Source organism: Erythrolamprus reginae, chromosome 2 (genome assembly GCF_031021105.1).
Source record: "Erythrolamprus reginae isolate rEryReg1 chromosome 2, rEryReg1.hap1, whole genome shotgun sequence".
Lineage (NCBI taxonomy): Eukaryota > Metazoa > Chordata > Lepidosauria > Squamata > Dipsadidae > Erythrolamprus > Erythrolamprus reginae.
Window position 1 is genome coordinate 167,540,635 of NC_091951.1, and position 22,338 is coordinate 167,562,972.

At 39.2% G+C, this 22,338-nt stretch overlaps 1 protein-coding gene across 8 annotated transcripts in view; it reads right to left on the reverse strand.

Annotated features, from left to right (window-relative positions):
• Positions 1-22,338, reverse strand: part of CEP112 (centrosomal protein 112) — a 346,088-nt gene that overhangs the window by 158,025 nt on the left and 165,725 nt on the right. For all 8 annotated transcript variants that reach the window (XM_070740313.1, XM_070740316.1, XM_070740309.1 and 5 more), the window contains one exon: positions 4,967-5,197. In XM_070740313.1, the coding sequence (XP_070596414.1) occupies positions 4,967-5,197 (231 nt within the window). The remainder of the gene's footprint in view (positions 1-4,966; positions 5,198-22,338) is intronic.

Consider the following 22,338-nt stretch of genomic DNA (forward strand, 5'->3'; position numbering starts at 1 on the left):
TTCTTTTCCAACGCTTTAATACGTTTCTCAGCCTCTTTAATGGAGGAGGAGGAGGCAGAAGAGTGTGACTTTGTCTTCTCTTTGGCCTTCCCCTTTGCCTTGTCCTTAGATGAGGCAGGAGAGCTGGGGACCTCCTTCCCTTGATGCTCCTCCATAGTACTCACGGCTGTTGAATGAGATGTGAACCTCCTTCTCAATATTAGCCCAGGCTTATGGCTTTCTGACCACCGGTAGCTTGGATCTCGCTATCCTCGTCAGAATCACCCAGAAAAATGGCGCCTTTAGCCTCCCTGGGCCCGCGCCTGCGCACTAGGGCTGATCCGCCCGTTCGCGCTTGTTTGCCGCCCGAAAAAACACTTTCGCGCCCAAATGCGTCTTGCCGCTCCAGCCGCCTTCAAAATGGCGGCGCCCAGCTTCGGCGGCTCCTCGGGCCGCTGTCGGGCCCCTCTGTTGACCGGGGATGGTCTCCCTGCCCCGTCCTGTCCTCCGGAGGGTGACCGGTACCCGTTGTGGGTCCTTTTAGGGCGCTTGGCGGTTTCGGCAGCTGTGGCCTCCGCGGCGGCTCTAGCGGCCGCTCCGCTGACTTCCCAGTCAGCTGTGAGGCGCTCGGCTTCGTCCGCTTCGTGCGCGCCGTTTTCAAGCCTCCCAGTGTGGGGGGGGCGGACCCCACCACCTTTGGCTGACAGCCCCGGTATGGTCTCGGAGACCAGGGACCCCCAGGCTGGGTGCTTCTCTACGGGGTTCTCCCACTGGGGGAAGGCAAACAACCCCTGAGAAGGTTCGTTGGGGGTGTTGTCCGCTGAGGACAGAGACCCCTGACCGTCTGATCCTCTTCAATCTTCTGCATCTGAAACACAAAGAAGAGGATTAAAACGGTAACAACATTTTATAATCATTTTATTTGCTATTTTACTATTTTAAGTACTTAAACTCTTAAGCTACAACTCAGTATGTCTCTACTCTAGACTGAGTTTTTAAAACTGGCTCATGGGGAGAGCAGAGGGGGCGGTGCTCAAATAATATGTAAATTTTTAACTCAGTTTCTACCAATAGGATTGGAGTATTACCCATGTTGGACTCTCCTTCCAGATGCAATGGAGAAATAGGCATTCACTCCATCCTTGTAATACCTCAAATCCGTAAGCTTATAAAATCAAAATCTGTAAATCAATTTATTTTTGCAGCATTCTTATTTTTTTTAACAAAAAGTTAAAATCTGTTTTTAACATATGATATTTGAAGTTGTTGGGTTTTTTTTTAATCACACAGCACAATTTGCCTCACCAGACAATGAGTCTTATCTTGTAGTGTCACCTTCAGGCTTCCTGCCACCTTTAAAGAAAAAAGAAGTCAAACACTGCTGGCCTCATGGAAAGGCTGCTGGCCTCATTCTAGAAGTTTCTTCAAGTAACACCTGAAACTGACTGGCCCTTTCTCTCTTGAGAAATCCCACTACTCCCAAATAATGCCATCGACAAAGGTTGCTTGTGTAAAGCACTAAACCTTTATGGCAACCTGTATCATTTCCTCTTTTATTCTTACTGTTTGTAGTGTTATTTTTCCCTGAAAACTCACGATCCCATTCTACAAAATCAAGATATATACTAGATTAGATATTCTGTGCACTCCATGGAATCTATAACCCTCAGCACACCAAGACTGCATCATGACTTTTGCTATTTTTTTTCCAGATAGTTTTAAGCAGAAAAATAGAAGTGGTTTGTATCTGGGAGGCTTCCTTTTTCCATTTCCTAGTCTTAAATCCCACCATCCCAATTAAAAATACAGGCAAAGAAAGAAATCACTCATGTACCTTCTGGTAACATCGCAGCATCATAAAATAGTCTTGTGTAGTCTCAAAAGATTGGAAAACTGAGCAGCAGCCTTTGACATTTCAAACATTACATACCCCAAATAAAGCAGACTTTAGCCCAACAGCCCACTAATCATCTACCAAACTTCTTAAAATAGAAAATCTTTTCTATAAAATAAGTATCATACAGATGTTATGTTTTTTCAAATTATATGCAGTCTACAATTGGTCCACTTGCCATATAAAGTTCCTGGAAAATCTGATTCTGTTTTTGGAGATATAGGCAAACATTTAAAGTTTTCAGTTGGCATTAGTATAACAGCATAACTTTAATTTGGAAAACTTAACTTTTCCCATTAATGTGTTTCAAATTTAAAAAGATCTAAGGGGAGGGGGAGAGAATGTGATTCAAATTCAGCTTTTAAGCAAAAATGACAGTGTCGTCATGAGTTAATATTAATCCTTTAATTAAGAATTTCAAAGATTTAAATACTTTCTCTGACCTTGGCTTTAAATAATTATGCTAAGCGAGGATTTCTTTAAATTCGAAAAAGATCCTGAACTGTTGATCATAGTTATGTAATAGTTTCAAGCTGGCAGATTTCCAACATAAGCTGTTTAAAATTATAGACGAAGAATATGATACTCGCAAATGAAATGTCAGTTTCCCAAATGCTGTTCCAATTCTATATGCTAATTGTTCCATTTGGATGCTGTATTTCATCTTGCAATAAATTATAGATGGTACGTTAATATATGCTAAAGCATTTAAACACCTGGATGTCAACTAATGTAGATAAGTATTTTGAGAAGTTCCTTTGTAGTCTAACATCAAGTATTTAAGCACCATCAAAAAGGAATTTTGCCAAAGAAATGGCTAAACAAGCCAAACCAAAGCTTTAGATGTAAAATAAAATGAAGGTTTATTTTATCAGGAGCAATATTTTGCTTCATTTATATGCTGTACCATTTCAGAAAACTAGTAATATTGTTTTAATACTCTATGTATGTTGGTACATTAATGGGACAAATATTCAAGTTCCTGATTTAAAAAGTGTTAATGTAATTGTATTAAGCAAAGAAAAACAAAGATAGTAAATAAGACATAGACAAGAAAGTATTTCCCTTCTGAGGTATATCAAGACTGAGCTTGAACATTCAAGTTCATAAGAACACAACTTCATAATACTTGATTCTGGCTCATTCTCTGATTTCTCAAGAAACAAAGATATGCAAGTACAATTTATTGCAGTTATGACAAAACAAAATGCTTGGCAGAGGTGGAGTAAAGATCAGGGTAATGATCTTTATTATTCAGGAATGTGCTGAATTGATAATATTGTTGCTTAAGTCCTTGTGCTTATTTATTTATTTTGTTTATTAAATGCATATCATCCCTCTCTCATTACCCAAAATGGCTCCAGTAGCTTAAAATATAGTAAAAAAAATAGAGATATAAAAACAATGATAAATATAAAAGCAGAAATAAATTGTAAAAGATTAAATATAGACTAAAAACGATGGGGTCAGAGCAGAGCAGAGGTGGTGCATTCTCTGTCACTGCACCAACCATCTACAAGACTACAGTTTCTAATCATCTGCTGATCAAGGATTCCAAAGAGAAAAACCATCTAACTTTCAATCTAACTTCTTTTGCAAAAGTGGAATTTTTAAAATTGCTCTTAATCTGCGTTTAATAATAAAATAATAATAATTTATTAGATTTGTATGCCGCCCCTCTCCGAATCAGTGCAGGAGTGTCTAGAACAGTGGTTCCCAAACTTTTTTTGGCCATGCCCCACCTAAGCATCTCTAAAACCTTGATGTCCTCTCAATGACACATAATTCTTACTACTGTATTCAAAAGGTGAACTGCTAACTCACACAGAGGAAGCCTAAAATGCCATTAACTTGGTTTAAACAAGGTTCCAATTGCCCCATTAAAAATCAAATTGCCCCACTGTGAGGGGTGGGCCCCACGTTGGGAACCAGGGGTCTAGAAGAACTTTAAATAACTTGGAAAGGCAAAGTCAGAATTAACTTTTAAATTTAATGGGAAAACTTGCAGAGTGCATTCACAAGTCAGTACCACAAATTCCTATAGACCTTTGGTGGCAAACCTATGGCACCCAGAACCATAAATGGGCATCTGAGGCCTTATGTAAACTCCAGTGTGCATGTGTGTGCTAGCCAGCTGATTTTCAGCCTTCCAGAGGGTGGGGGGAGGCCGTTTTTGCCCTCCCCAGACCAGGAAAGTTTTGGAGATGTGGATGGTTTAAAACAGACTTTAAGAAAAAGTCAGAACAATAAAGCAGAGACACAGATGATAGACATCCCGAAAGCAGACTAGAATAAAATCACGAACCATGTTGTCCTTGAGGCATAAGAGAACGGCCAAGTTTTCTGTATCTTTGGAATCATCATCAGGCTGTGAGCCATTTGGATCTCTGGGGATGATTGCTTCAGAGAGCAGATGCAACAACAAGGAAGGCACACCTCCAAAGTTCCAACAGATGACATTATTTGAGGGGATATGAACTGCCTCCATGCTACCAGACCTTATCCGAGAGGTAGAAACAACTGGGGATACAAAGTCCCACAAATAACCAGTCTCTGTGCCACGTTTAAATAATCAGGCCTTATATATCCAGAAGACAACTGGCAACTAGTGCAGATCATACAGTTGTGGTATCACACAGGCATTCTTTGGCATTAACACTCATGTTGCCATGTTCTGTAAATTGATATATTCTTGGATCAGGTGCTTCAGTTTGAGAAGATGTGATGAAGTGCCTTACTGAATCGTCTTCCTCTGCCTCCGTGCCAATCAAAACCAGGGCATCTCAAACAAGTACTTTCCTTCACACATGCGCAGATGTTCGTTATCCAGAGAAGTGGAATGACATGGCTACTCTGTTGTTCTGAAGCAGAGTAGTTCTTTGTGTTATAGTTTGGATTTGAAAGCATGCTTTGCTAGAGGAGTCAACAAAACCCTTACAACACTTATACAGGGTTGGTTTATGTGCATTGTGCAGAATGAAGACAGTAACATGCCGTTCATATTTCCCAGACTTATTTCAACACCGAGTTAGTTCCACAGTAATTGTAATATCCCTGAATTGCAATATCTTAATCAAATATTTTTATTCTTACCTTTTCCAGCACCATCTCCTTTTCTGCAGCATTAGTCTTTTTCAGGTCTAGAATCATTTTTTCTGTCTCAGCTTTCTTTTTGTTCATGGCAGTTTCATGATCTTGAGCAGCTCTTTGCTTTTCGTCTTCCCGAAGAAGACTAAGTTCTACCAATTGCTGTTTTCTTTGAGTAGACACCTGAATCAGCTCTTCCCGCAGAGCGTGGATCTGGCCTTCCATGTCACAGACGATCTTTAAAATAAAAATACCATCAATCAAAAAGAATACTTAATTTTTACACACACACACCACACACACACACACACAAACAAAATTGGCATCAGTTAGAACAGAAAAGCTGCCATATATTATAATGAGCCTTATACATAAGCCCCCGGTAAGAATGGTAGAGATTAGCAGTCAGATAGTGAATTCTAGCCAGTGCAGCTTCCTGGAAAAAGCAGAGATTGTGAGATTGCCCACTTGTAACCGGGAGAACAGAAACAGAACTGGCTCATGAGTTGAGCAGTTGGAAGATGAGGGATTTCAATTAAGTGCACTGTCATAACACAACCTATATGGGCAAAAAACTGAAATAAGCTTCATTCCTTAAATATTTTCGCTTATCACTCATTTACAGATAGAGATTTTTCTCAATGTAGTAAAAAGAGATTTTCAATGTCTAAGTGTGGAGCTGGGTAAAATAACTGATTCAGTGACTTTCTCAGAGGTGTTACCGGTTTGTGGCCAGGAGGGTAAAACAAGTTGTATCAGAGAGTTTAATGTGTGGTTAAGGCAGTGGTGTAAAGCTGAAGGTTTTGGTTATGTAAGTCATGATGTCAGTAGGTGGTCTAATAGGGAGTTGTTTAAGAGGGATGGTTTGCATCCATCATACAGAGGTACCCAGGTGCTCGGTGAGGAATTCAGAACTTTTTTGGACAGGCATTTAAACTAGGTAAAGGGGACAGAGATGTACCAGATGTGGAGGATTTCTGTCCCCGACCAATGAGGATAAATCAGTTTCTGGAAGCTTATGAAAAGGGAGCTGTAAATAAAATAGATGTAGTTGTTGATGATAAGGGGCAAACTAATAATGAAAATAATGTTCTTCGGGTAATGTACCCGAATGCTCGAAGCTTGAGCAACAAGCTCTGTGAGTTAATGGCCATAATATCTAGAGATAATTTGGATCTGGTTGCCATAACTGAGACATGGTTTAAGGATTCTAATGAATGGGAAATATCCATACCAGGATATACACTGTATAGGAAGGATAGAATAGAGAGAAGGGGAGGTGGAGTAGCCATTTATGTTAAAGATAGTCTAAAAACAATACTAATTCAAAATACATGTAAAGATCTGGAGACCCTCTGGATTTGCATGCAAAATAAAGACGGTTCTGTCATTAGAATTGGGGTGATCTATAGGCCTCCAGGGCAATCTGAGGAACATGACAACAAGATGGTGGATGAGATTACCCTAATGGCAGTAAAGGGAGATATTGTGGTTATGGGTGATTTCAACATGCCTGATGTTGACTGGAATATCCCCAGTGCCCTTACATGCAAAAGTAAGAATATAGTAGAGGCCTTTACAGGAGCAGCTCTGGCACAGCTAGTTAAGACACCAACTAGAGGGGAGAATATTCTAGATTTAGTCTTTACAAATGGGAATTGGGTTTCAGAGGTCAAGGTGGGAGAAAATTTAGGTTGCAGTGACCATCTATGTTTGTGGTTTGATGTAAAAACTTATTGTGAGCAATCCTATACTGCAACCAAAGTATTGGATTTCAGAAAAACAAATTTTAATGCAACGGGGGAACATTTAAATAATGAATTAAAGGGGAGGGATAAAATGGCAGGAGCGAGCACCCAGTGGACTGTATTAAAAAAGGCCATCTTAAAAGCCACAAGACTTTATCTAAAGCAAGTAACTAAAGGTAAAAGGAAGAAGAAACCGCTATGGTTTAGCAATGATGTAAGGGCTATAGTCAATGAAAAAAAGGCTGCCTATAGGAGGTATAAAGAGTCTGGAAGTATAGCTGATAGAGAGGTGTATAAAATGAGACAGAAGGAGGCAAAACAGATAATATATGCTTCTAAAGCCTCAAAAGAGGAAGAAATAGCAAAATCTGTAAAGAAGGGGGATAAAACCTTCTTCAGATATATTAGTGATAGGAAGAAGAAAAACTGCAGCATCACAAAGCTTAGTACCGGGAATAATACATGCATTGATGGGAATAAGGAGATCGCTGACCATTTCAATAGCTACTTCTGTTCAGTTTTCTCAAAAGATACCTTACAAAATAATACTATAGAGGGATATAGCATTGCTTCCAGCTGTACAGATTCAGCTCCAGTGATCTTAGAAGCCGATGTCTTAGAAGAACTTGAAAGATTAAAGATAAATAAGGCAATGGGTCCAGATGGCATCCACCCCAGAGTTCTTAAAGAACTCAGATCTGTCATTGCTACCCCCCCTGACTGATTTGTTTAACCAATCCCTGTTAACAGGAGATGTTCCTGAGGATTGGAGAATGGCCAGTGTTGTGCCTATCCACAAGAAGGGCAGTAGAGAAGAAGCTGGTAACTACAGGCCAGTTAGCTTGACATCAGTTGTAGTTAAAATGATGGAGAATTAATTAGGGGACACAATCTGAAGTTAGTTGGGGGAAAGATCAAAGGCAACATGAGAAAATATTATTTTACTGAAAGAGTAGTAGATCCTTGGAACAAACTTCCAGCAGACGTGGTAGATAAATCCACAGTAACTGAATTTAAACTTGCCTGGGATAAACATATATCCATTGTAAGATAAAATACAGGAAATAGTATAAGGGCAGACTAGATGGACCATGAGGTCTTTTTCTGCCGTCAGTCTTCTATGTTTCTATGTTTCTATGTAACACAAACCAAATTATAATGCTGTCCGTAACTATGGAGATACTGACTGGGATGTTAACTAACACTGAAATGCTACTTGAAACAAAAAATATTAAGGGCACAGGAAGACAAAGTAAAAATAATAATGGCCCTTATTTTGTTAAGGACCTGGGTGTACTCAACTCCGGCGATTTATGTGGTAAAGTTCATTGTAACATTATTGCTAAAAAAAAAAAGTACTGAAAGTCATTAATTTAATTCTATGAAGTTTTTTTTTCTTCTGGAAATATTATATTGCTCACTGAGCTTACAAAACGTACATTATGTCAATCCTAGAATACTGTTCAGCTGTTTTGGAATCCCTTCTGCACATCGGACATGAATGCAATCAAGCAGGTTCAGAAATACTTCACACAAAAAGTCTTGCAATTTTCTGTGCATAGTAGAATATGCATAGAAGGCTTGAAATTATGCTATTAGACTTGAAATTATTGGTTTGAATAGTTTAGAATAGTGACACTTGCGGTTGCGGTCAGACTTGGGTATTGCATACAAAATTGCACATAGTAATGCTATACCTATAAATTATCTTTGTTTTACCATTAATTGTAATGTAATGAATGTGAACAACTGCTTTAAGCTTAATGTAAACCGCTCTAAACTCGATTATTTAAAAGTTGGTCATTGTAAAAGAATACTCAAAGTCTGGAATATCTCTATATGTCGGAGGTCCCGAAGGGGATGTATGTAAGTGCACTAGTTTGCCTATCGTCCCTGTCACATTTTTATTTTTTTATTTTTTTTGTTTGAATTTATAATTTTTGTTTAACAAATAAAATAAATTTAAAAATAAATAAAATAAAGGAGAAAGTCTGCCTTTTTTTCTTTCTCTTCTTTGACACACTTTCATTTTTGGATTATAACAATGACAACCACAGAAAAGCAGCAAAAATAGTAGAACGAAGGAGAAGATTGTAGAGTAACCTGCAGAGAGATGCCAGATACCAGAACATATTGAGACCCTGGGCAGTAAGTTAGCTCTATCACTGATATCAAATTGATAGCTTTTTAAAAAAAAAAATGGGTAAAAGACTTGTAAAGATGAAAGACGTTAAGAAGATGGAAAGCTGAGTAAAACAAGCCTGGAGATGTAAAACTAATGAAAATGGAAACTTTTAAAAGTAAGACAAACCTATAAACAGAGTTGGAAAAAGAACTAGATAATCTGGCTCTATTAGACGTAGTGTAGGATTTCCTGCCTGAGCAGGGGGTTGGACTAGAAGACCTCAAAAGTCCCTTCCAACTCTGTTGTTTTCGTTTTTGTTGTTGTTGTTGTTTGAATTGAGAGGGAAATTTGTTTTGAGATTTAGAGCAATTTAAGAGGATTGTAGTGCAGATATTAGAGAAAACTTTAGTACTTTGGGAGGAAGGGATGATATGAGGTAGAAACAGAAAAACTATATAGTTATTCTATACAAGATTTGTGACAATAAGAAATGTTCTGGCCATTTTATCAGAAAGAAAATAGATAAACTTTTGCAGTAGCATTTTAATATACAGTGATCCCTCGATTATCGCGAGGGTTCCGTTCCAAGACCCCTCGCGATAATCGATTTTTCGCGATGTAGGGTTGCGGAAGTAAAAACACCATCTGCGCATGCGTGCCCTTTTTTCATGGCCGCGCATGCACAGATGGTGGAGTTTGCGTGGGCGGCGGGGAAGACCCAGGGAAGGTTCCTTCGGCCGCCCAGAAGCTGATCTGCTCGGCAGCGCAGCAGCAGCGAGCAGACGAAGATCGGGGTTTCCCCACCGCCCACGCAAAGGGGAAACCCCGATTCGGCTCCTCGCTGCGCTGCTGAGCAGATCAGCTGCTGGGCGGCCTAAGGAACCTTCCCTGGGTCTTCCTCGCTGATGCCCCCGCTCGCCCGCCCGCCGCCCGCCCGCCGCCCGCCAGCAAGAGGGGGAGAGATAGAGAAAGAGAGAGAAGGAAAGAAAGAGATGAGAGAGGGAGGAAGAGAGTGTGAGAGAGGAAGAAGCAAGATAGAGAAAGAGAGAGAGAAAGAAAGATGAGAAAGGAAGGAAGAGAGTGACGTCATCGGATGGAAAAAATCGCGATATAGCGTTTCGCGAAGAACGAGATCGCGAAAATCGAGGGATCACTGTAAAACTGAAGATTGGGATTTATATATGTGTAAAATAGGGTAGATGTAAAATATTATATCTAGACAAGCACACAAGCACACATGTATTATTAAGCAAATTAATAAATAATTAATTTTTATCTGTAAACAAATAATGCAAGAAGTAAGGGATGCTACGCCCACTGTACATTCGGAAATTAATATCAGCCATATCTTCCGTATATTTCAAGATAAATATTTCTCTCTATACAGAATTTCCCTCCAGAATTACTTTTACTGTATCCTAGACTGTTTTCATTTAAATAAAAAATAAAATATGCAGGCAGAGGATTATATAGTGTCTCAACTGTTACATAAAAGTTGAAGAAAATATTTTCAAAGTAAAAATTTTATTTATTATTTATTTATTTATTTTTATTGATTGATTTATTAGATTTGTATACTGCCCCTCTCCATAGATTCGGGGCAGCTCACAACAATAATAAGACAATATAAACAAATCTAATATTTAAGTTTAAGTTAAATTAAAAACCCCTAATTTAAGAAACCAATCATACATGCAGACATACCAAGCATAAATTTTATAAGCCTAGGGGGAAGGGAATATCTCAATTCTCCCATGCCTGACAACAGAGGTGGGTTTTAAGGAGCTTACGAAAGGCAAGGAGGGTGGGGGCAACTCTGATCTCTGGGGGGAGTTGGTTCCAGAGGGTTGGGGCCGCCAAACAGAAGGCTCTTCCCCTGGGTCCCGCCAGACGGCATTGTTTAGTCGATGGGACCCGGAGAAGGCCAACTCTGTGGGACCTAACTGGTTGCTGGGATTCGTGCGGCAGAAGGCGGTTCTGGAGATACAGTGTTCCCTCGCTTTTCGCGGGGGATGCGTTCTGAGACCGCCCGCGAAAGTCGAATTTCCGTGAAGTAGAGATGCGGAAGTAAATACACTATTTTTGACTATGAACAGTATCACAAGCCTTCCCTTAACACTTTAAACCCCTAAATTGCAATTTCCCATTCCCTTAGCAACCATTCAGATTATTACTCACCATGTTTATTTATTAAAGTTTATTTTTAAAAAATTTATTAAAGGCAGACGAAAGTTTGGCGATGACATATGATGTCATCGGGTGGGAAAAACCGTGGTATAGGGAAAAAACCCCGCAAAGTATTTTTTAATTAATATTTTTGAAAAACCGTGGTATAGACTTTCCGCAAAGTACGAACCCGCGAAAATCGAGGGAACACTGTATTCTGGTCTGATGCCATGAAGGGCTTTATAGGTCATAACCAACACTTTGAATTGTGACCGGAAACCAATCGGCAACCAATGCAGACTGCGGATTGTTGGTGTAACATGGGCATATTTAGGAAAGCCCATGATAGCTCTCGCAGCTGCATTCTGCACAATCTAAAGTTTCCGAACATTTTTCAAAGGTAGCTACACGTAGAGAGCATTACAGTAGTCGAGCCTCAAGGTGATGAGGGCATGAGTGACTGTGAGCAGTGACTCCCGGTCCAAATAGGGCCGCAACTGGTGCACCAGGCGAACCTGGGCAAACGTATGATACAGAACAGAGAAAAAAGAAAACTGTGGATTTAGTTTAATATGGTTGTTGCTGTATCTGAAATCAGGAAATATGAATCAATTCCATCATACCTTTGAACATGATTTTTCAGATGTTGGAATGCAATTATAAATACCTGCATTTAAATTTTAGCTTACAAATACAATTAATAGAAGCATTGTGTTGAAACTTCCATTTATAGGCCTTTCAACTTTTGAAACATACTTTAGAAGCATCTATTATAAAATATTTTATGTTGCTGACCAAAATTCTATTAATTTAACATTTGTGAATTTAAAATTTCAATAAGATACAAATTATGTTAATATAGAAGTCAAATTAAATAAATTAAGTAAATAAATAATATTTAGGTGTCTACTTAGCTAACTATTGTAAACTTCTTCAAAGTTCATCCCTGAGGGGTAGTATCACTGGTTTTATAGGATACGCTGTTTTACTGTACCCTACATGTGAATATGAATATATGGGAAATCCCTATATAAAAAATCTTCCATTTTATTACCCTTTTATTTCACTCCAACTACACACCAAATTGGCAAAATATAAGTTAGATAAAATTAATATTGAATGCTTAAAACAGATTCACAATTAGTTCTAGAGCTCTACATTCTATTTTATTTTATCTTTTTCCTTTTAAAACTTAACTGTGTTCAACCAATTTTGAAATTTTTGATAAATTAATAATTCTGCACTATTGTTTGGGTAATGAAATGTCTGCAAGAAAACAACAAGCTTAGAAAGCACCAAAGACCCTTCATTCCCACCCCGAATACAAATATTCTCTTCTATCAAATGAAACCTTTAAGCAATTTTCTTTTGATATCAGTCTCTGAATGCCTTTGCAATTTTAGAAGAGAAATATATCAGTTAAGGAAAATTTTCCTAATTATAAGGCTTAGTTAATGGAATAATTTCTGTAGTTAGTCACTTTGTTACCAATATTAACTCTTAGAATAAAAAAAAAAATATACAAATATTTTGATAATAGTTTGGGTTTTTAAAGGGCAGACTTTTTTTACTATTCTATTTTTGTGACTCACTTTGTAAACAATATTTTTTATTAAAGATTTCATGTCAGTATTTTAAAATGGTGTGTATGTGTGTATGTGTTTGCATGAGGATATATGTATACAAATATTCTTTAATTAAAAACAACTTTCCTCTTAGAGATCCAATCAAATCTGAACAATTTTAAGGCCTATTTATTTCAGTGGGACAATGACGACTGATTAAGGCCTAAATATCCTGCATGTTGTTGGTATTATGATCTTCCCCATGTTCAATTACAATTTCATGAACTTAGCATTTGGCTTTCTACATTGTGTTTACAGAGCTAAGGAAATGTTTACAGAAACATTTTAGAGAGGAACGCTATGTGTTGAAGGCCTCAGGCAGTATAACCCTGTGAAGGAAAGAAACTCAAAGGACAAGTGATCTGTACAAGAAGAACCAAAACAACAGAGATGCTATGCAAACCTTACTGAAGCCAACACTGACTTTCTGGACAAATGCTGATTTGCAGAACTGAGCTGATTACCGTAAAGAACAAGTAGCTCAGTTCCAAGAATATGGTACAACTAGATTGTAAGCAACAAAGAAATTTATCTGTGCGCAAACAGTGCAAACTTCATACCTGCAATACAAAAGATATTTTAGAAAGAGAGAAGCAAATCAGAAGCTTGTAAAACTCATGCCCCTATTCCAAAGAGCAAGAAGCATTCATTTTGGATATTAGTAGTGACTTATAGATTGAACTACTACAATATGCTGTAAATGGGTCTGGCCTTGAAGTTTCAGCTGCTACACAAGATGGTAGCGCTACCTGTACCTCTTTTTCTGCATCTGACACCACTGCTTGGAGAGTTGCACATCTTCTACCAGTAGTACACGGGATACAATTCAACATACTGGTAGTCACCTTTAGAGCTCTTCAAATCTTGGAGCTTGATTATTTATGAGGCTGTCTCTCCCCAGTTATTTCTACCCATTCCATCTACCTTACAGAAGGGGTATCCTTTAGTTCCTGCTGACTGGTGGGACTTAAGGAGGAGCGTCTTTTTCTATTTTATTTATTTATTAAACTTTTACGCTGCCCACCACTCATCAACAAAATGACTCTGGGCAGCAGTCTTTCTTGTTGTGGCACCTGCCCTTTGGAATATTATCCTTCCAGAGATTATATTGCCCACCTTCATATTGGCCCCTCCATAGGACTCTGATGACGGCTGTTTGCTTGAAACCAGGCAAAATGGGTGTGGGGTGGAATCCATGTCTTGATTGTGCTGAATGTTTGATTGTGGATTCATTCATTCCCCTCTCTTCTAGCTCCTGTGTGTTTTATATTTTTTGTATATGATTTTCATTGTTTTTAATATTATTTATTAGATTTGTATGCTACCCCTCTCTGAAGACTCGGGACGGCTCACAACAATAATAAGAAACAGTGTAACAATGGGATAAATCTAATAATAAAAAATATATAAAAATCCCAACAATTAAAAACCATACAGCACATACATACCAAACATGAAATATAAAAAGTCTGGGGGAGATGTCTTAGTTCCCCCATGCCTGGCGATACAGGTGGGTCTTGAGTAACTTGCGAAAGACAAGGAGGGTGGGGGCTGTTCTAATCTCTGGGGGAGTTGGTTCCAGAGGGCCAGGGCCACCACAGAGAAGGCTCTTTCCCTGGGGCCCACCAAACGACATTGTTTGGTCAACGGGACCCGGAGAAGACCAACTCTGTGGGACCTTATCGGCCGCTGGGATTTGTGCGGTAGAAGGCAGTTCCAGAGGTATTCTGGTCCAATGCCATGTAGGGCTTTAAAGGTCATTACCAACACTTTGAATTGTGACCGGAAACTGATCGGCAGCCAGTGCAGACCACGGAGTGTTGTAGAAAGGTGGGCGAATATTGTTAGCTAGCCAGAGTCGTGAGATGGATAGCCATACAAATCTACTAATTAAATACATTTATGCTAAAACTCTAGTTAATACTTGTAACCGAATGACAAAGTTGGAAAGAACCTTGGAAGTCATCTAGTCCAATCCCTTGCTTGTGTAGGAGACTATACCAGTGATGGCGAACCTATGGCACGGCTTCTGGCACACGAGCCTTTGCCCTAGTTCAGTTCCAAAATGCATGTGTGTGCCGGCCAGCTAATTTTGGCTTGCACAGAGGCTCTGGGAGGGTATTTTTGGTTTCCAGAAAGCCTCCGGGGGGGACGGGGCAGGGCTTTTTTTACCCTTGAGGGAAGCCTTTGGAGCGTGGGGAGGGCAAAACACGAGCCTACTGGGCCCACCAGAAGTTGGGAAACAGGCCATTTCTGACTTCCAGAGGACCTCAAGGTGGGTGGGGGGAAGCTGTTTTCACCCCCCCAGGCATTGAATTATGAGTGTGGAGACTCGTGCATGTGTGATAATACGCGCATGCATGCTCTTTTGGCACCTGAGGAAAAAAAGGTTCGCCATCACTGCCCTATACCATTTCAGACAAGTACTTGTCTAGTCTCTTCTTCAAAACCTTCGGTGATGGAGGACCCACACCTTCTGGTAGCAAGTGTTCTATTGGTTCTCACTGTCAGGAAATTCCTCCGTAGTTTTAGGTTGTTTCTCTCCTTGGCTAATTTCTACCCACTACTTCCTTCTCTGTTTTCAGGTGCTTCCTCCTCATCAGACCTTTCTAGCTTAGTTTGTATTAAATTCCGGAGCTCCAAATTCACCTACCATTCACTTCCAGATCCACCTATGAACCATTAATAGCCAAGAATATCAATGAGATAAGAAAAGAAGTAGTTGTTAGCGGAATATGTCACTGCATATTTTTTCCCATGAGCAAATTTGCTTAGAGTTGCTAACAGAGAAAGATAGACTTGAAAATGTGCAGTGATTCTGAACAAGATCATGGGATACAGGAAGTTGTTTCTAATCTCAACCAATAGTGTTTCTTGTCAGAAATGCTGTTTCCATATTGTATATACCAGTGATAGCGATTTTTTGTGTGCTTCACATGTCAAATGGGAGTGTGCATGTGTGCTAGAATGCATGCAGGTGCCCACACCCATTCCCTACCTACAGGGAGTCACTTCTCACAGTCGCTCACACCCTCATCACCTTGAGGTTTTACTACTGAAATGCAGCCGCACGGGCTATTGTGGATCTTCCACAATCTGCCCATATCTTGTCATCACTCCGTGAGCTGCACTGGCTATCTATTGGTCTCTGGACGCAATTTAAAGTATTGGCTATGATCTATAAAGCCCTTCATGGCTTAGGACCAGATTACCTCTGGGACCATCTTCTGCCTCATGTATCCCAATGACTGGTTAGGTCCCATAGAGTTGGCCTTCTCTAGGTTCTGTCAGCCAGTTAATGTCTTCTGGCAGGGCCTAGGGGAAGAGCCTTCTCTGTGGCGACTCACCCCTTGGAACCATCTCCCTCCAGAGATTCATACTGCCCCCACCCTCTTGGCCTTTTGTAAGGCCCTGTAGACCCATCCTTCCTGGCAGGCATGGGGGCCGTGAGTGCTAAGAACTAACTCTGGCCCATGAATGGCTAATCCAACTGGATGAATGTGAATGATTGCATTTTTAAGATTTGGGGTTTTTTAAAGTTTTTTAGAATTTTAATATTACATTTCTACATACAGTATTTTTATTTTTGTATTTATCTTTGTTGTATGCCAGCCTGAGTCGGTTGAGAAGGGTGGCATAGAAATCTAATAATAAACTAAACTAAACATGCATACATAGTTTTGGATGCATTTGTATAAAGTCTAAATATATTATATACATAGACTGAACCCACATCCACATAACAAACTGAAATATGTAATAATAAACTAAGGGAAATGTTTATTTATTTTTATTTATTTATTAAATTTATTGTCTCCCATCCCAGGGCTCGAGGTAATGTTATAATATATGTAAGGTAGCAAACTAAATTGTTAAAAAGAAGGCTTCAGACAACCTTATAATATATGAAATTAAAGCTCATACAAAGGTAGCTACTAAGAAAAAAGAGACATTTTCTCAATTAAATTTGATAAAAAATAAAATTTATCAGATTTGCCAGAAATATAAGTGACATTTACTATTGTTTTGTTGTAAATGTATGTTAAGAAAATAATATTTATCAAAATGAAAACACTAAAATGTAATCTAGAGCAGTTTAAAAAAGAATGCAATGTCCATAAGAATCAGGTAGTGCAGGTATTAATTAATCAATTATTTCTGCCTCCCCACTCCTTCATTTCCTCTGAATTTCAGGATGTGAAATTGTTTGTACATTTACTGAACCAGCTTGGCTTTGACTAACTCATCCCGCAATGACATGTATACTGAATACAAATCAGACAGCACAGCTTTAAATGTGTGGTGTAGTTCTCATTCCTAATTCAGGAACTGTACTATAATCATAAGCTTCTAGTGGATAAAAGAAAATCAGCACTCTGTATATTAGTTAATGCCACATTTGCAAGTCCTAAGGAGATCTGTGCTTTTTAAAAAAATTCTTCTGAAAAATACACACAGAGAGAGGGAGAGAGACATACAGAAAGAGAGAGATACATGAACAGCTTTGTACTGCTCAACTGATAGAAGCAATGCCTGTGCTGGGATTAAACCTTTTCATCATAAAGCCTCATCTGATTTGGAGTCCAAGTCCATCAAACCTTTTCCCTTTAAAGTCCCGCCTTTGATTCAACATCAATTTATTCAAACCACAGCTGGGTGGCTGAAAACGAAAGGACAGCATCATTTAAACCCAACCATATTCTCAACTTAAAAGAAGGGGTATAATTAAAAAAATTGGCATAAAAGAATGGAAATGGGATAATATTTTTAATGGTAGTTGAAAGGCTGACAGATGTCAAAGTCTTTGAAGATGTCAGTACAGTGAGCAAGAAGTTGCCATTAAATAGTTTGCCGGAGAGGTGAAGCTTTTTAATGACTGAAAAAGCCCTTCCAGACACATCCTTCTGTTTCTAATTTGTCAGACTTTCTCTGTGTTTTCTGAACAATGACATATGACATAGTACTGCATAGCAAAAGTATTTTTATAGCATGTTAATGTACAACTTATTTTATACTCTTACACAGCTAGATACAGTAAGTATAAGGAAACTTTAACACACAGCCCACACTATTTAATTCCTTGCATAGTGTTATTCATTATAATGGGATTAACAATGACTGTTTTATTTACATGCACACATGTACATTATATGTACACACACAGAGAGAGACACCACACATACAATTTTTGTTGTTTCTTTAAATCAGGGGTGTCAAACTCAAGGCCCAGGGGCCAGAGCCAGCCCATGAGGTGCTTAGATCTGGCTCACGGGGCCATCCTGGAAACAGCGAAGGACCGGCTGCACGCAGGTCCTCCCAAGCTCCATTTTCACTGGAAGAGGGTTGCAGGAGGCCGTCGCAGCCAAAAACAGAACTCAGGAGCTCATTTTATCTGGCAGAGCTCTCAAGCCTTCACAGGTGCCCCCCACCCCCCGGCACAAGTGATGTCAAGGTGTCTGAACCCACCCTGGCCATGCCCACTCCAGCTCGCCCGAGGTCAAACACAGTCCTGATGCGACCCTGAATGAAATCGAGTTTAGCTTTAAATTGTACAACTAGCTAAACACAATTTGCCTATGTTTATTAAAGGTCAGACATATTTACAGCTTCTTGAATGCTTATTAAAGAAACTGATTGATAGCTGATGTCTAATATGGTAAAACAATTCTGTATTAAGCCGAGTGGACTAGGGGAGGCAGGTGGAGAAAGGCCATATGTAAAAGCAATAAAACCATCAAACTATATGTCTATGGAGATTCTCAGTCATCCAGGTCATGGTTGTCCCAAAGGTGCTTTTTCAAGAGGCAACTGGACTTTCTTGGTTTTCCTTTGAAGACAGTTTGCTTCTCAGCCAAAGAGCTTCTTGGATGAGAAACAAAATGTCTTCAAAGAAAAACCAGGGAATTCAGTTGCCTTTTGAAAAAAGCACATTTGGGACATCAAAACTATAGACCCTAAGATACACAAGAAATAAGTATTAACTCCAAACCCCTTATATTTTCACAATTTGTTTACTGACAAGCCTTTATTACCAGGTCACTTCTCTCCACTTTCACTTGTTAATTTATAAAAAGTAGTCAAATAATACTTAAAAGGAGGGCCTATTTGCACAGAATCCTTCCTTTCTGAAGCAACTCAAAAGGACAAAGAGAGGAATATAATCCATCATACCTCTCATAGTCCTACTCTGCAAAGAAAGGCAGAAAGGAGACACAGGGCATTTTCTTCTTACCTTTTCAAATATAGCAGCCTTTATTTCTTCAATTCAAACTCAACCCAAATATGTCACAGAGAACTAAAAATCTCTCTATTTTAACATTTGTATGCCATCTTTAACCAAAGTTCTCACTCAAGGAGCAAGTGACCAGGCTCAAATTATCCTTCTTAGGAGTCATTATGCGATAGATTGAATGCGTGCACCACTGGAAAACCTGAATGATCAAGTTGAGAACAAATCATTATGGAGAGAATCTGTTTATGTAGTCGCTATGAAAACCAGCCAGTATTTGCTTCCTGGGAGACAAATCTAAGGCAAACCTATGGCACACGTGCCTGAAGTGGCATGTGTACACACGTGATGATCAATTGGCTTTTGTGTGCGCGCAGTGCTGGAAACTGGAAGAGCTGGTCTTCCATTTTCCATGTGAGCATGCCAGTTTATCATTGCGTGTACATGTGCACCAGTAACTGGAAGATTAGTTTGATACCAATTCAATGGCATATAACCAATCAATTAATCAATGAATAATTCAACAACAAAAGATATATATGCACAACAATAAAAGCAGTAGGTATGATAGTAAAACTGTATTTAAAATTAACATATCACTATATGTTAATATGTATGTTAATATGTATGTTTGTATGTATGTTTGATTAATAATGGGGATTTTAAAATATTTTTTAAATTATTAGATTTGTTATGAATTGTTCTATTGCTGTTGTGAGCCGTCCCGAGTCTACGGAGAGGGGCGGCATACAAATCAAATCAAATCAAATCAAATCAAATCAAAAAATATATTAATAACCAACAATAAAATGGCGGGACAGTTTTAATTGCTTTTGCTTATAGTTATGGACAGCTTGAATATATTACAGTGTTACTCAAATTAAGACACAGCACATTAAGTCTTCCAAAGTTTTATTAATTATATTTTTCATGATATCAGTCAAGATTAATTACCTCTTCCACACCTTGATAACCAAAATAATGTGGTCTTGGCCTATTATTGATCATTCAGATGTTCCTGCCTACCTTTTTCTTATCAAGGCAGATGCCTCTAACCATCTTGAATGTGCTGCTTGTATAATCCAGTCCAGTATTTCCTTCATAGGCGATTTCCTGTCCTGCACATTATCTTCTCAAGGCTGCTACAGGCCAAACCATACTTTTTTAATGAGGAACTTTTGGTCTTCAAAGAAGCCTTTTTAGTATTGGCCCAGTCTACTTCAAGGTAACAAGGCCCCATGTAAGTTCAAACAGATCAAAAGATTTTGGTACAATGGTTTCTCATAAAATTACACCATGTCAGTTGAGCACATTTCCCCCTCATGTTAGCTTTTAAATCTCTCACATGTCAAGCTTTCAGCCTAAGCAGGCAGATACTTAATTGTGCAAGCTAGGATTTTTCATATCTTACAAATGCCCACTAACTTTTTTTTTCTCTCTGACAATTCTGCCCCCATCTCTTCTCTGATATATAACCCAGAGAATGCTTCCTGAACACTTCTAGATACCCTGTACAGTGGAACCCCGACATAAGAGCTGCTCTACTTAAGAGCAACTCGAGATAAGAGCTGGGAGGGGAGAGATATTTTTGTTCTACTTACAAGCCCAAATTCGAGATACAAGCGCCAAGGAGCTGTCTCCTGAAGCCAAACGCTAACTTCCGCGTTCGGCTTCAGGAGACAGCTGCGAAGCGGCGCGCGTGTTTTAAAAGGTTGCAGCCGGCCTGGGGGGCTCGGGGGGGGGCTTGCAGCTTTCTTTCTTGCTCTTTTTCTTTCTCTCTTTTACCTTCCCTTCCTCTATTTCTTCTTTTCTTTCTCCTTCCCACCTTCTTCCCTCCCTCCCTCCCTTCACTCATTCCTCTCTTACTCTCCCCTTTCATAAGTTTCCTTGCTTCCTTCCTCTGTTCCTGTCCCTTCCCCCTTTCTTTCTTTCTTTCTTTCTTTCTTTCTTGCTCTTTTTCTTTCTCTCTTTTACCTTCCCTTTCTCTATTTCTTCTTTTCTTTCTCCTTCCCACCTTCTTCCCTCCCTCCCTCCCTTCACTCATTCCTCTCTTACTCTCCCCTTTCATAAGTTTCCTTGCTTCCTTCCTCTGTTCCTGTCCCTTCCCCCTTTCTTTCTTTCTTTCTTTCTTGCTCTTTTTCTTTCTCTCTTTTACCTTCCCTTCCTCTATTTCTTCTTTTCTTTCTCCTTCCCACCTTCTTCCCTCCCTCCCTCCCTTCACTCATTCCTCTCTTACTCTCCCCTTTCATAAGTTTCCTTGCTTCCTTCCTCTGTTCCTGTCCCTTCCCTCTTTCCTTCCTTCCTTCCCACCCTCCGTCCATTCATTCACCCATTCCTCTCTTGATCGCTTAAAGCCGGTCCCTGGTGCAAAAAGGGTTGGGGACCTCTGTCCTACAGGATTGGGTGGCAGAGAAGTTGAACATATGTAAATTTAAAAGTTTAAGAAAGTTTACAAGTTAAGTGAAAGAAACTTCATTATTCATTTATATGTACATGTACATTTCTTCATTAAAAACATGTCTTTCTGCATAATTTAGACTAACTTTGTGAGTTTTTTGAGGGCTGGAACCAATTAAAATTATTTACATTAATTCCTATGGGGAAAAGTCGTTCGAGATAAGAGCTGCTCGACTTAAGAGCCCAGGTCCGGAACGAATTAAACTCGTATCTCGAGGTACCACTGTATTCTTAAATAAAGTCAAGGACTCAGGTTGAATAAATAAGAATTATTTATTGAAGATATAAGATAGCTCAGCAATAATGAAGATTGACTTTTCTGAACGTGTGTGTGAGAGAGAAAGATAGCTCAACATTTAAATCCTGGATTTCTTTTTCCTATCTTCTTGTTTTAATGCCTGCTTGCAATTGATTTGGAGATGTTTTTGGTAACCACAGTTTACCCAATAAGTCATACAATTAGTAAAACATTTTCAGAAAGTTTCGTGGGTAGCTCTCATTTATTGCCTTGTTTAGTGTTTAACTGAAATTACAACAGTATAACCTGCCCACCCCCACCCGCCCCCGCTTTGCTTCTAGTTCTTGCAGTTATGACCACTGCAGCATCCCATAATCACCATTAGTGTGCTTCCCAACAGGCTTGCATCAAACAGAGTTAATGCAAACCATAGAAGTAAAATCACAAGTCACACTCAATTGATGTTTCACTTAATTACCAAATAGGAGGTGATGTCATAAGTCCATAAAGGTCAGGTGGTTTTCTATTCAATGATGCTCAGCCATGAAACTGCAGATCCCAATAATAGTCCTGAGTGAGAAGTACCTTTATTTCATCTATTGGATGGGAAACTCCTAAGCTCATTATTCACGATCTGATAGGGAAAATAACCGAACAAATGCCACCTTCAGAGTTTATGAATTACTAGCAACACCACTAGTCAAATTGAGGGCAGAGTTTATTTATAACGCAACTCCTTCCACAATTCAGTTTTCCTCATTCCAGGCTACATAGGCCTACCATCCATGAC